General features: G+C 41.4%; 1 protein-coding gene across 2 annotated transcripts in view; it reads left to right on the plus strand.

Moving 5' to 3' along the window:
* Positions 1-601: 601 nt before the first annotated feature.
* sufu (suppressor of fused homolog (Drosophila)) overlaps positions 602-14756 on the plus strand; it is a gene marked incomplete at its 5' end in the record, with an annotated part of 63159 nt that continues 49004 nt past the window's right edge. For both annotated transcript variants that reach the window (XM_007910860.2, XM_042336694.1), the window contains 1 exon segment: positions 602-736. In XM_007910860.2, coding sequence (XP_007909051.1) covers positions 602-736 — 135 coding nt within the window.

Raw genomic sequence — 14756 nt, forward strand, 5'->3', positions numbered from 1 at the left:
GGAGATGGCGTATAAAAAACAAGTCCACCATACTTATTTATTGTTCAGCATTTTGAGATGTTTTGATGTTATGAGAGACTATAAAAATGCAAGTTACTGAAGCGTGTGTGGGAACCCTCTGATTTTCCTGTTGGTGCATTCAGATGTTTCTGTGCACTGAGCAACTCGGGTCAAACCATGAGAACTTGCTCTTTGTTAAAGCTGATTCTGGTGCAATCTACCCATGATTATTTCTGATATTCAAAACAAGCACTTTGGGTGTAGAACTTCTCTTCTGTATCTCTGTAAAGCACTTTGAGACATCTCAAGAATGTGATAAGGCCCTATATCAAATGCAAGGATTATTATATGAATTGGGGGTGCCTGGAAATCCTGTTTAAAGAATGCCAGTAAATATGAAGACCAATAGAAATGTTTAGTGCTTATATACAGAAAAAAACAAAATGCCTTTGCTTGACTGCAGAATAATCTCAGTAGGCAATGACGAGCCCACCAATGTCTTTGCTCCCCAGATTGCTGATCTGGTTTTCTCGCTAACCGTCAAAGCTATTCTCAAAGAAAAACATTTCTTCTCTCTCTCCCCCCCCATTTCACTCTGCAGGTTGGGAGGACCAGATCCACTAGACTACATCAGCATGTACAGAAATCCGGGGAACACCACACAAGATGTTCCAGAGCATTGGCATTATGTCAGCTTTGGTCTGAGTGACTTGTATGGGGATAATCGAGTGCACGAGTAAGTACTGGGACGGGCTGGAAATGGGGGATATTCGGTAATGCATGTATTAATATATCCCTTCTTTCAATCATTTTATTTCCTGCAAAAATCATATTGTCAGTTCTATTATTTAAGTTACAATATCTTAACGTGTGCACAGTTCAAACACGACAGCTCTTGGAATGTCATACGTGTTAACTGGCTGAGGAATTTCTGTGAAATAAACCATCAATGAAACATGTTTTATAGTCATTGTCCTGTCAAACAGCAATGCATTCTTCCCTTTCAAAATAATGTTGTTTAAGAGGAAAAAACTCAACTCTGTTTTGACATGAGGTGCATGATTATAATTTTAAAACATTTGGAGATTGATGACTTGTGTTTAAGGTTGACCTCATGAATGCTGCTAAACAAAGTGAGCTCTGTCGCTAATCAAAAGCAAATCATCTTAATCTGAATGTATAAAGTGGGTTGACACCAATCTAATTATCGCTGCTCATTCCCTGGCTTGGTGGTAGTTTCAGACAGCCTATTGTTGTACAGTATTTTGTTTTTTTCACCTCTTCTCTGGTAATAATCCTGTTACATTTGTCTTGTGGTCAGAGATATCATGACCTTTTGGACTTTTGCTTCACAATTCAGTATCTAAAGTATATTAAGTTATCATGGACCTTTGGGTAAAGGTTACTGTCTATGCAAATTTCTGGAACACATATTGGTGTATTATGGCACTGTGTGTATGTGTGTGTCTTGGGTGGGGGAGGGAGATACTTTTGAAGTCGATGCATCTGAAATTGTCCCTTTGGAAATGTAATTGGAAGTTCAAACAGATACTGTATTGGAAACAATTGAGAATATCTGGTAGGTGAGTTGGTAGCCAGAGAACATGCATAAATCTTTAGCAAAAATAGAGCTGAGATTTTTTATTCTAGACGGAGTAGGATATTGAATGCTCTATCAAAAGCCATGGTTGAAGTAATAGTAATAATAATAATAATCTTTGCATTTGATATAACTCCTTATCACGTCATCAAAACGTCTCGCAAAGCGATTCACAGAAACGCTTAAGGGTGAAATGTGACATCCAATTGTGCACAGCAGTGTCCTGTAAACAGTCGTGGATTGAGTTTTTTTTCTTGAGGAATTCTTACAACAACCTGCATTTACATAGCGCTCCTCACGCAGGATAGCATCCCAGTGTGCTTGACAGTGGCGGAGCATGATGCTGGGGGAGGGGCAGGTGACCGTATTAAGTAGAATCTGTTAAAGCTTTAGGGATGATGGGATAAGGCAAATGTTTAAAAGATAAAAATAAAAAGGGGGAGTGAGGAATAGGCAGGGAACTGGGATTAATTCGATACCTTTTTTGGGTATCTCACAGCACGATTGTACATTATAGTCCTATTGAATGGCCTTCTGTGTGTGCTGTAAGGTTCTGTGATCCCATTACACACGAACTGCAATTCATATAGTCCGTACACAACCAGGGAAGCAATCTGGTTCTGTTCATGAAAGATGATAGTCATGCTTTCCCTTTGGTTTATAGGAGTATAGGGTCTCCCTCTCGCTCAATGCTCTCACGGAATTTGTCCATAATTGCGCGCCCCTCCCCTTGTCCCTTCCAGGTAAGTATGGCTCAAACTTCCAGAACTGCAGAGAAATGGAAGCATTTTAGATTTGTCAAAGAAAAGGGTTTGAAGTAACAACAGTAGCAGCAGCCCTCACACAGGGAAACATCCCAGAGCACTTGACAGTAACGGAGCGCGACCCTGAGCCGGGGGGAGGGTGGTCACCGTAGGCACAGTCAAAGAAGAAGGTCTTCAAGCGTAATCTGAAGATGGGGAAGGAAATGGCAAGACAGAGTGATAGAGGAAGAATGTTCCAGAGTTTCGGGGCATAGTGGCTGAAAGTGTAGTCGCTAATGGTGGCAGGAGGCCGGAGCCAGTCGAGCAGAGGCAGCGGGTCGTGAGTTGTGGAGTAAGCAGGTCGGAGAGGTAGGGAGGTGCCAGAGCATGAAGGGATTTGAAAACAAGTGTGAAGATCTTGAAAACAATCCATTCGGCAGTAGTGAGCCAGTGCAGCCTGGCTAGAATTGGTGTGATGGGGGTACAGAGTTTAGTGAGGAAGGCAGAGTTTTGGATCAGCTGGATCCTGTGCATGGTTTTTCTGGGGAGATTGGTGAAGAAGGCATTTGAAAAGTCAAGTCGGGAGGTGATGAATGCATGGACGACATGAAAATTTTTAATAAGTTTTTCCTGCATTAGGAGCTGCCATGCAGTTGCAAAAGACAGTTTACGATAAGATGGATGTGTGTGTAAATCAGTTACATTTGTAATAAAACACTGGATGGTAGCCAAGCAGATTCCAGTTAAAATGGTGGTGTTAATATTGAAATAAATAAATGAGGTGCTTCTATCTAGATTCTCTGGTGAAGACAACTGAAATTTGAGCAGCCTAAAAAATCCCAGTGGGAAGGAGATGCGTTGCGTTGTGATGCAAGTCAGAACAAGCTGTTTCTGAAAGCTCTAGGGAGTAACATTCCTTAATGCTGATGTGCGGCCTCGCTGAGTGTTCTCTATATTTGGCAACATGAGGGCAAAGGGTCCTTGGCGCCAAGTTAGTGTTTCTTCACCAGATACCAACTTCCAATTAGCCTGGCGCCTGGTGAAGTAGCATTGAAACTCACTCCCATGGCCAGCAATAAACACCTTTGGGCTGCGTTTAAGAAGCAAAATGTTGATCCGATCTTTGCTGGTGCAAGGGGTCTGATGCGCTGCATTATTGGGAGGTACCGTCCTTCAGATGAGATGTTAAACCGAGGTCCCATCTGTTTGTTTCAGTGGACGTTCAAGATCCCATGGTACGACTCAAAGCATTTCTCCCAGTGTCCTGACCAACAATTCCCCTGATAAAATTGTTGATTAATTTCATGGCAGCTTGTGGGCTAACGCTGTACACACATTGGCTTCCTCATTTACCTACAAAAATATAGTCACTAACTACCTTTTACAGTAAATCCTGAGAAGCGCTTTGGGACGTACTTCCAATGTGAACGGTGCAATATCAAATCCAAGGATTATTATTATGACTGTTCATAGTGACTGCCCCAGATCAAGTTATAAAATAAAAGTTGATGATTTATGTGGACTGAGGAAGTTGGTCAACGCATCAGCAATTTACAACTGCGATCGTCAGGAGTCAGTTATTAATTTTGAAGCCAGGGGAGTCCTGACGCAGGTTGCTTCAGATGTGACTACTGTATTGCCCCTCAATGTCCTCAGGTTTTTGCTGCTGATTCATGGGCAGTGCAGCCATGTGGTTACTCCTGCTGCCATTAACTTGCGGAAGGGTGGGGGGGGTACAGAAATATGACCTTGTTTCCTTGGTAACGTGCTGCTTTCACTCTTCATCTGAATCCAACTAGAATGACGTGGAGTATTACTGCACGAGAACAGGCCTCTTGTCCTGTCTAGTTTGTCAAGCTGATCCTTCTTCATCTCCTAATCACCTCCTGTATATTCACCCCTCCATTCCCTCCTCCTTTGTGTTCATAGTTGACTCACTGGTTATATCTACATTGGAGTTTGATGTGCAGCCATTTCTAACTGGATTCATATCAACCAACAACAGAATTAAGATGGCCATTCACCTTTCGTTTCTGTGTCACTACATTAATTATCAACCCCGCTTCCAGCTCTTTACCCATTTCCCCTTGTTTTTACTGTTATAAGAACAGCTAGGCAAAGAAGACCAAGGTCCATTCAGTTCACCTTACACCATCCTGTTAGTTGCTCACACATCTCATGTCCCAAACTATATACTGTATCCCCAGATATTATTTCCTAAAATAAATCTGTCTCATTTGCTTTGGAAGAATCAACACTTTCTGCTTCCACCGTCTCTCTAGGGAGCCTGTCCCATACATTTACTACTCGCTCACTAAAGTAGTGACTCACTCACTGAAGCAGTGTTTCCACAGATTGAAACTGATTGGGTGTGTATCCAGTTCCCTTTTTGAATGATTGAATGAGGCCTCAATAGCCACTTCTAATGAATGGCACACCTTACCAACCCTCTTTGAGTAGAAAAGAAAATCGGAAGTAAGTTGTGTCAAGCTGCTGGAACTCTGTTCCCATGAGGTATACTTCCAGAGCAGGATTCATATGCTCTGACAGATGCACATTACATCCATTTGTTGGGAAGAGAGCTTTCTTCCCCACTTCCAGAACTTGGATTCCTTTTTCGTTTAATCCCACCACTGCAAACGTGTCATTTTAGCCCCACTCCTCCTACCCCCACCCCTAATTGTCTTGATCTAAATCAGTAGTTGATGTGTTTCTAGCACTAAATTGGAATGGTGGGTTGGGAAGCAATGTTGATTTATTTTCTTCTGATAATGGGAGTCAAATAAGAGGTTCAATGGGGCTCTTGACACCGGCTAGAACTTTGCTCTTTTATTGCCTTAATTATTGTCTGTGGCTCAGAAATTCCATGGATATCAATGAGTTCTTCTTAGTTTTGAAGCTGTGAAACAGATTAATTGAGATTGCTTCTTAGAATCCTAGATTGCAACATCATGGAAACGGGTCATTCGGCTCAACTTTGCACTGCTGGCGTTTTTCTCCATCCCCACACTCCTGTTTATTTGTCCATACACTTGAAGCATCTCTCCAGTTTCCTTTCAAAAATATTTTTTCTGGCTTAATAACTGTGTAATAGCAGAGGATTCCACATTGTAATGTTGAGTCTCGATTGTGCTGCAAATTGCCCTCGTCAAATGCTCTCTCTCTCAGATCTTAATAATACTTCCATTTGATACAAGCGCTCTGGGACTCTACTCTGCCTGAGGGGCGCTATGTAAATGCAAGTTGTTGTTGATATAATAATCCTTGCATTTGATAAAGCCCTTTATCAAATCTCCGAGACGTCTCAAAGGGCTTCACAGAATATACTGTAAAGTGAATTGACTTTACTTTGTGGGCGAAACGTGGTAGCCAATTGCATCCAGCAGTGTCCCACAAACAGTCGTGGATTAAAGTGACCAATTTATTATTTTTTTTGAAGGAATTATTATTACCCTGGAAAAGCGATCTGCCAATTGACTTAACAACCGGGTTCCTTCCTACTGCTAGGTAACAGAGATATGTGGAGGAAGGAAACTTGCCCAACATTTTGCGCTGCCGGGTATTGAACCCAGGTCTTTCTCTTGCGAGGCGAGTGCTCTAACTACTGAGCCACAGGACTCCACATAGCGCCTTATCAAGTCTTCTAGACATCTCAAAGCGCTTCACAGAATATACTTCTCGGTTTGTTGTTATGGCATCCTATAAAAAATGAATTATGTCAAAGCCACAAACATTTTTGGCCTTGCAAGGGTTAGCTTTTTTGTGAAACTAAAAGCATGTCAGTTAAGCGCAGACATTGTCATTTTTCATGACCTGCTCAATGTTCTGTCATGCTGACTTGCGCTCCAGATCAGTGCATCAAGTCTGCCCACATGTCCCTGAGGACAAGAATCCCAGTGGCAATGGTTTTCAGTATAAAATCTAACTCAATTCATTGTTTCAAAAACTTTTTTCAAAAAAAATCCCGGTTATAAAGTGGTTAAATGTTCCTCTGTTAAATACATGTTGTGACACTTGACATTAGAACCTGATTTGTGTTTAAAACAGCCTATGTCAATTAAAGTAGGTTTGGATGCAAGTCCCAGCAGTTAACCTGAACTATTTCCAGTGGATGTATGTTCTTGGGGTGTTCCAGACATTCTTAGCCCCACTGCTGTTCTTTATGCCTCAGTTGCTCTGTGCTTTTACCATCTACTCAATTTCTGTGTCAAATCAATGCTGAATTGTAACTGGTTTCAGATGGGTACTGGCATTGTGAGCTGAGTGGCACTATTCAGAAATAGCCTCGGGAAGGTGGCTTCAGGATCAAAAATCAATGCAAATGGCTGTGGTGAGAGTTGGCTTTAACTACAGCTGATCTTAGTGGCCACTTGAAGCTTGTCTTTAATAACTGTATCAAATAAGCTAACAAATCACTGCAGAGCTATTCTTATCCTTGACCTTAGGTCTAGACAAGAACAACGCAGAGTGTGATTTCATTATGAATTCTGTATTATAACTTGTGTCTTTGGGGAAAGGTGGTACGGAGCTTTTGGTTGTGAAGGGTTTTGGTAGGAGCTCCTGCAGGTAATGGTGCTTGCTACAAGCATCTGGAACTGTTTATTCTCCCACTGGGTGCCAGTGAGCAGTGGGTTTGTTTCTGGTTTGAAGGTTTGTGTTTTGCACCAGGAATTGGAAATGCACTCATGTGGGGGATTATATTAAAAGCAGAAGATGAATACTGGCAAATAATGCTGTTTGGGTTTTCTATGCACTGAGTGGGTTTTTCTTGTTGAAGTTGGGGATCTGGACTCGGACATAGAGAGCACTATTTCCAAGTTTGCAGATGATACAAAGTTAGGTCGGGTAGTAAATAGTGAAGAGGACTGTAACCAACTGCAAGCAGACATACACAGAATGGTGGAATGGGTTGACATGTGGCAGATGGATTCAATGTGGATAAGTGTGAGGTGATACACTTAGGGAGGAAAAATGATAGGAGGCAATATAGACTTGGAGCTCAATCTTAAGGGGGGTGAACGTACAGAGAGATCTGGGTGTTGTAGTAAGCGAATCAGTAAAGGTAGCAGAGCAGGTAGATAAGGTAGTAAAAAAGGCATTTGGTGTACTGAGCTCTATTAGTAGGGGCATAGAGTATAAGAGTAGGGGTTATGGTTAATCTATACAAAACACTGGTTAGGCCTCAGCTGGAGTACTGCGTCCAGTTCTGGGCACCTTACCTCAGGAAGGACATTAAGGCACTGGAAAGGGTGCAGAGGAGATTCACGAGAATGATACCAGGAATGGGAACCTTAGCTATGAGGACAGTGGAGAAGGATACGCGGGGACCTGATAGAAGTCTTCAAGATCATGAAAGGTTTCGACAGGCGAGATAGGGAAAAGCTGTTTCCGCTGGTAGGTGTGTCTGTGACCCGCGATCACAGTCTTAAGATATCTACCAAAAGACGCAGAGGGGAGGTTAGAAGAAATGTTTTCACTCAGCGAGTTGTTGAAATTTGGAATGATCCGCCCGAAAGGGCATTGAAGTCCGATTCGATAACAGCTTTTAAAAGAGAACTGGATAGGTATCGGGGGAAGACGGGTTTGCAGGGTTATGGGGAGAAAGCTGGTGATTGGGGTTAGTGAAAGTGACTTACTCTGTCAAAGAGCCGCACAGACTCGATGGGCCGAATGGCCTCCTTCTGTGCCGTAACATTCTATGAATCTTATGTGTCATTTTGTTTGTTTAAGCGTGCAGTTAGACTCATAGAATCCTACAACACAGATGGAGGCCATTTAGCCCATCGTGCCTGTGCTGGCTCTTTGAAAGACCTATCCAATTTGTCCCACTCCCCTGCTCTTTCCCCAACTCTGCCCATTCCCCTGCTCTTTCCCCATTGCCCTGCAATTTTTTCCTTTTCAAGTATATATCCAATTCCTTATTAGTTTGAGTTAAACAAAGTCCTGTTTACATTTAAAGTTTGGCCCACAAAATCTACACTTAATAACTACCGTATATTCTTTGAATTTGAGACATATCAAGGACATGATAAGGTGCTATAACAAATGCAAGTTTTTATTATTATTAAGTTTGAGTTTAAAAAAAAAGCCCCGACCTACTTCTGCTGAGCACTTGTAGCATTGGAAAGTCTTTTGAAACAACTGGTGTTGTGAAAACCTCCTGTTTTTAATTCTGTTTGGAAATTAAGACGTACCAATTCAATGCTGACTTCCATTACATTGGAAACAAAGTGCTGCTGCTCCAGATAATTGTTGTGCTTTGGATTTTAGGGGATAGGTCTATGACTATGTTAACAGCTGAATACAAAATCTATGAAACTCGAAGAAGACATGTTCCCAAACACAGACTGCATGATCGAACCATTCCTCTCTTCTGAATGGTTATATTGGGCTCTGTTCTCTTCCCCCCCCCCCCCACTTGATGGACCAAATGAATTTTGGATTTTTTGGCTAAGGCAATGATAACCCATAGCAATGGTTAGAGCGAGAGGACCTGAATTTGAGGACAGGGAACTTGAGGCAAGTTTCCCCTACTCCAAAAAGCCTCTGTTTACCTAGAAGTAAGTAGGAACCTGGTTTTCAGTCACTTGACGGATTGCTTTGCGGGGGTAATAATCTGTTTTATAAAACAAAATAAATAATTTGGTAACTCATTCCACGACTATTTATGGGACACTGCTATACATTATTGGTTGTTTCACCCCTCACCAAGTATACAGTCACTCCACTTTGAAAGGGGGCTTCACATTCTCATCTTACAACCAACATTCAGTAATTAAATTGAAGGATCATTTCCATGTAGTGTTGGATCCTCCCTTGTGTGGCGGTGAATACTAGGCTGGTTTTCCTCATTGAAAACTAAACTTGTGTTAGTTTGGTTCAGTTGGTAGCACCTTGCCTGTGGGACTGAAGGTTGTGGGATCAAGATTCACTTTAGAGGGGCCTTAAGGTTACAGTCAATGTGGAACGAGCAGATTGACCTATTCCTATTTCACCAATGAAATATTCAAGGTTACAATGTAGTCAAGTGTCTCAGGCTGCATTCTAATACTTGATTAGCGTTGTTCACAGCAGCTTCATATAGACTGGAAACCTCCAGTGAAAACCCTAAACCCCCCCCCCCATAAGAAAAATATTATTCATTCGCTTCACGGTTGTTTAAGGGACATTGCTGAGCACAAATTGGCTGCTGCGTTCACCTACAAATATGCTGCATTTGTCAGTCTTGATTTGTTTTAATCTAAGGCCCTGTCAAATGTAAGAATTGTTTTTAGCTGTAACATGCCTTGTAAAATTCCAAGTAAATTATATACCTTACAAGCTATGCATTGAGTACTTCATCATGAATGGAAAATGAATATGGTGAAGTGGTAAGCCTTGTACATTACCCTGAGCATTTATTTGCATGTCGGAAGTATGGCTTCTATTTCTCTAAAGCTGCTTCCTTGCCCTAAGTATTTTGCAAAAATAGTAAAAAAAAAAGAATAGGTCGAATTAGTCGAAATAAAAAGCGTATTTGGGTAAGTGGGAAGAAAAAGAGAAAAGGGGGGTGGTGCAGGTTGCGTAGAATCTTACAGCATAGGAGGAGGCCATTTGGTCCATCGTGCCTGTGCCAGCTGTTTGAATGAGCTACCAACTACCCCCAATCTTACTCCATAGCCTTGCAATTTTTTTCTTTTCAAGTAAATATCCACTTCCATTTTGAATGTTATTATTGAATACTCCAGAGATGTATGGACTCTACAAATTTTGTACATTAGAACATTGATTCCTTTATTGGGGGATAAATACTCTGATCCACCAAGACTTCGTCCCGCCCCCCTCCCCCATAAGATTCCTGGCTAGGAAACACTGTATGCTTCCAGTAACTGACTTGCCCAGAATAATCTCTGGGTTGCATGAGATAGTCAGAGTGTTGTTGACATTTCAACATTTAACACAGGATTATAAAACATTTCGACATGTTGCAGAGATGACTTACTTTACAAATCTATAGAACTGCACCTATTTTCACAGTGGGGTTTGAGGGTAGCTTGGAAAACAAACCCTCAATAGCAAATAGTTTGCTGTTTGCATACTTCAGCTGTGCTTTAATGTCTGAAGTCCTCAATATGCTTCTAAATACCGTGACCCTTCGTGCAACACAAATAGTACATTTTCCTCAGTAGCATCCATGCAAAGCCTAGCATTAAAGTATTTTTTCAGGGAAAGTACAAATTACTTTTGCTTTTAAGGGGAGATTAGAATAGATTACTTTCAAATGTGGTTTATAAGTCTCTTGCAATTGAAGGGTGTAAAATATGTGCATGGAAGTGTAAATTTGTACCAGATTTTGTGGTGCTTTTCAGCATACAACAGTTTTGCAATACAGTTGTCGACACAAGAATATTTGTGTGGAGGCAAAATATGTGGCTCCAGCAGTGGTGGGATTCTTCAGTTTGAACAGATTATTTGTAGTTTGACCTTAGACAGAACAAATTCCAGGAGACCTGTCCTCCTTCCTGGAGTCCTGAAGCTCAGTGGTTAGAGCACTCGCCTCGCAAGCGAGAGGACCTGGATTTGATTCCCAGCAGGGCAAAACATTAGGCAAGTTTCCTTACTCCACACACCTCTGTTTATGTAGCAGTAAGTTGGAACCTGATCGTTTGTCGATTGGCTGATCGTTTTGAATAATCCCCTAAAAAAAAAAAATTTGGTCTCAATCCATGGCTGTTTGTGGGACATTGCTGTGCGTAATCGTCTGTCACCTTTTGCCCGCAAAATATACTGTAGATTCACTTTACATTCCATTCTGTGAAGCGTTTTCAGACATCTTGAATATGTGATAAGGTGCTAATATCAAAGGATTGTTATTACTATATTTTATAATTAAGTGCGGTAAATCCTCGCTCACTTGTCAGTGCTTGTAACATAGAAGTTTAATATTTCTTTTTTTAAAAAAATACATATGGAAGATTGACAAGGATCCATACTGGTGTCTCAGGGGAAGGGGTCATGTATAAAAGAATGAACTGGCTGTTTTTACTTTGGTACAAAAACTTCTCAAAATAATTGGGACACGCGTGCTAACATTTTATTTCTTCATTTGTCTCACAAAAGCAGAAAGGTTAGCTTTCCGAATGCATTGGTGTGCATGTGACAGCTAGCCAGAGCAAACGGTCACAGAGACTCATTACACTGTCTAGCCAAGAAAAACTTGATGCAGCTCCAGTTGGTTTTAGGAGTTTATTATTACCAGCACATCAGCAAAGGGAATCCATGCTGGGCTTTCAGGAGTCTGGCACCTTTGCCAAAGGAAGTTTTGCAGTGGTGAGCAGCAAAGGTTTGGGCCGAAGTCTAAAGCTTTATCATGGTTACAGAACCTTGTCTTTTGATCCTTGTTGAGCCCACGTATTTGGGAAAAAATTCTCACGGGGAGGGGTAGAGAGATGCACGTTTATTTCTCTGTGTGTGGCTTCCTGAGAGAAGGGGCCTATAGTAAGCCTCTTAATAAGTAAGACCTGATGGCGAGGGTTACAAACCGTTATCTGAGTCAACATGAAAAGACTTAAAGTTTCTGCAGTGCTTTTTTTCTCCAGTTAACTTTTTAATAAGTGCTGAAAGTTTTCTGAATTCATTCAAAGTGCGCTGTTTAACTTTCAAAAAGGGTTGTTGTGATGGAAAGATTAAATCTGACATCTTATGGTAAATTTCAAGTAGAGGACCAGTAATTGCATTTAACAAACCCAAACAACAATGTCTCAAAGTGCTTCACAGTTGATTGTTGTCAACTGTAGTGACTTGATTGTATTTGTAGGTCTCGCACATTTGCAGGCTATGCATCTATGCATTCAATTAAATGTAGACATTGATGTTTCACATGGGTTATCACCCCAACTGATTCATCTCACACAATGTTGATGACGTTAAGATGTCTCAACGCGCTTCACAGAATATATTGCAAAGTGAATTGACTGTATATTTTGTGGGTGAAACGCAGCAGCCAATTGTGCTAAGCAGTGTCCCACAAATAGCTATGGAATTGAATGACCAAATTATTATTTTTTTGAAAGGATTATTGCCCCCGAAGGCAATCCGCCAATCGACTAACAACCAAGTCCCTATTACTGCTAGGTAAACAGAGGCAGGTGGAGTAAGGAATCTTGCCTAAGGTTTCACCTTACCCAGGAATCAAACCCGGGTCCTCTCGCTTGCGAGACGAGCGCTCTAACCACTGAGCTACAGGACTCCACATAAAAGGCGGGTTTTGTTGGTGGAACATTTTAAATGCCCTGAGAGCACAGTTATAGAAAAAATAGAATGTGATACTTTTACTTGCCCTTTTCATTCTCATTCTTTTCCCCTTTCTCTGGTACTTTAACCATTTGATAGATTTGTCATTTTATAATGTTTCTGGTTTGATCCATCAGAAGCCTTGCCTTGTCGTACAGACAGGCTGAGATCAAATTGCATTATTAATTGTTGAATTGCACTGAGTATCTGTCAGAGTTGGAAAGCGATGACCATGAAGTCCAAATGTGTGTAATTTGCCAGCACCAGTGGCAAACAAATGGGAAGGAAAATCTCTGCATTTCCAGAAAGCAGCGGCTTGAAGCAAGGAATTTTAAAAGCATTTTGTGTTAGGTTTTTTTTATCATTACTCCAATGTATTAACTATTGAGTACTACCATGTCACGAGCCTTCACAAATTGGAATACTCGGATTTTTCACTTGTTCCCAAAAGATCTGACTGGCTCATATTTCAAACTTGCGCGATTGGTGATATTGTTATTTTTTGGCATTCTATCAATCTGAATATCTTCACTCTAGTTGTTGCTTATAATTATTTTTAATCCATAACAACAACAAATAATGACATTTACACAGCGCCTTTCACGTTGTATTGTTGCAAGTGGCGGTGTGGTGGGGGCTTGCTGCTGCTGGGTATGTATGTGTGGTCTGCGTAGCTTTTTGTTTTAGTTCTTGGAGTGGAGGAAATTCTTGCCTTCAGCCTGTTTCTCTTTGTTTCCTTGGGTGATCCACTGCTCATTCCTCACTTCTCTATCCAACTGTGCTTATTCACTGTGTCCTAGTTTGTCCAGTGATGTCTTGTTACTGACCCATTCATCACTCCGACTCTTTGATCTCTTCTACGCTGTCTTTCACCTCCTCCTCAGCAACTTCAGTCCCATCTATGCGGTCCACGTGCCTCACGTTTTTACTTGCAATCTGCATAAGTTTGCATTTGTCCATATTAAACTTAAATTGCCAGCAAATTACCTCAGGTAAGCTATGCAGTTTTAGCTGGTTAGACTCCAGCAGTTACCCCAACGCAAACTCTGGGGTCCCCAAGCCTTAGCCAGCCTGTGCCTAATACTCTCTGGAATTAGGTAAGCAGGACGTTTCCCTCCAGGGAGAGAGAGCCCATTTCATTCCAACAATCTATCTCTGGGATTTCTACATGTAGGTGGGAGGCATGCAAACCTCAATTTGGTTTGGAGACTCTTAAGCACGGTGATGGGTTTCTGCATGAGTCAGACACCCAACTGACCACAAAAAAAAAAATCATCCCGGATACACTGTGCTTGATTTTCTATTTGACTTGTTTTCTGGTGCATTTTGGCCATTATTTGGCTGATGGGAACTTGATGGTACCTTTCGTCCCTTCTAAGCAGGAGATGCAATCTGGCAGCACATGGTGTTCTGATGTCTCTGGAGGTGATCAGAGATTGTTCGTCACGCACTGCGTAGAAAGGCTTGGAGACAAAACATTAAGATTTCACAATCCCCACAGTCATCCAAGGTGATTGCTAGAATTGAGCTAATTGACTCCAGCTCTTTGTACACCTGAGTAGAGGAAATTAGAGGTATGTAAGTTGTAGCCTTTGGCGAGAGGACCAGCTATTCTGTCTGTTTCATCTCTAATAACAGGAAGGGATAAGTACTCTTAATTCCTTTTAGCTGATGAGCAAAGGGAACTTATACATATCTATCTATAGGGTGTAGATGAGTGTTCCGTGCCAGCCATCTTGGCTGTACTTGGGCAGCAACAAATGTAATCCAGGTGAGAAAGATTCCAGCCTGTTTATCTGCCAAATCCTTTGCATTTGTAAGATAATGGTAGCACTTTCCTATTACTTGGCTAATATCAATCGCCTGGAGCCTTTATGTTAATGGTGCACAAGTCAGAATTGGCAGGGCATCTCTAAACATCAACCAACACCTTGGAGTAAAAGCAATTGAGTTTAAGAAATAAAGCTAAAAGGAAACTTTTCGTAACTCCATATAGATGGGGGTAGTTTCACCTTGCTCCCTTCAAGGCACATCTCAAGATTCTGCTCTTTGACTGCGCCTTTGTTCACCCTCCTACCCCTACCAACTGTGCATTCATTACACAAAAATTAAGTTATCGGTTATTCAGAATCTGTTAGATA

The sequence above is a fragment of the Callorhinchus milii genome, unplaced genomic scaffold (genome assembly GCF_018977255.1).
Source record: "Callorhinchus milii isolate IMCB2004 unplaced genomic scaffold, IMCB_Cmil_1.0 Scaffold7, whole genome shotgun sequence".
In the NCBI taxonomy this organism is placed as follows: Eukaryota; Metazoa; Chordata; class Chondrichthyes; order Chimaeriformes; family Callorhinchidae; genus Callorhinchus; species Callorhinchus milii.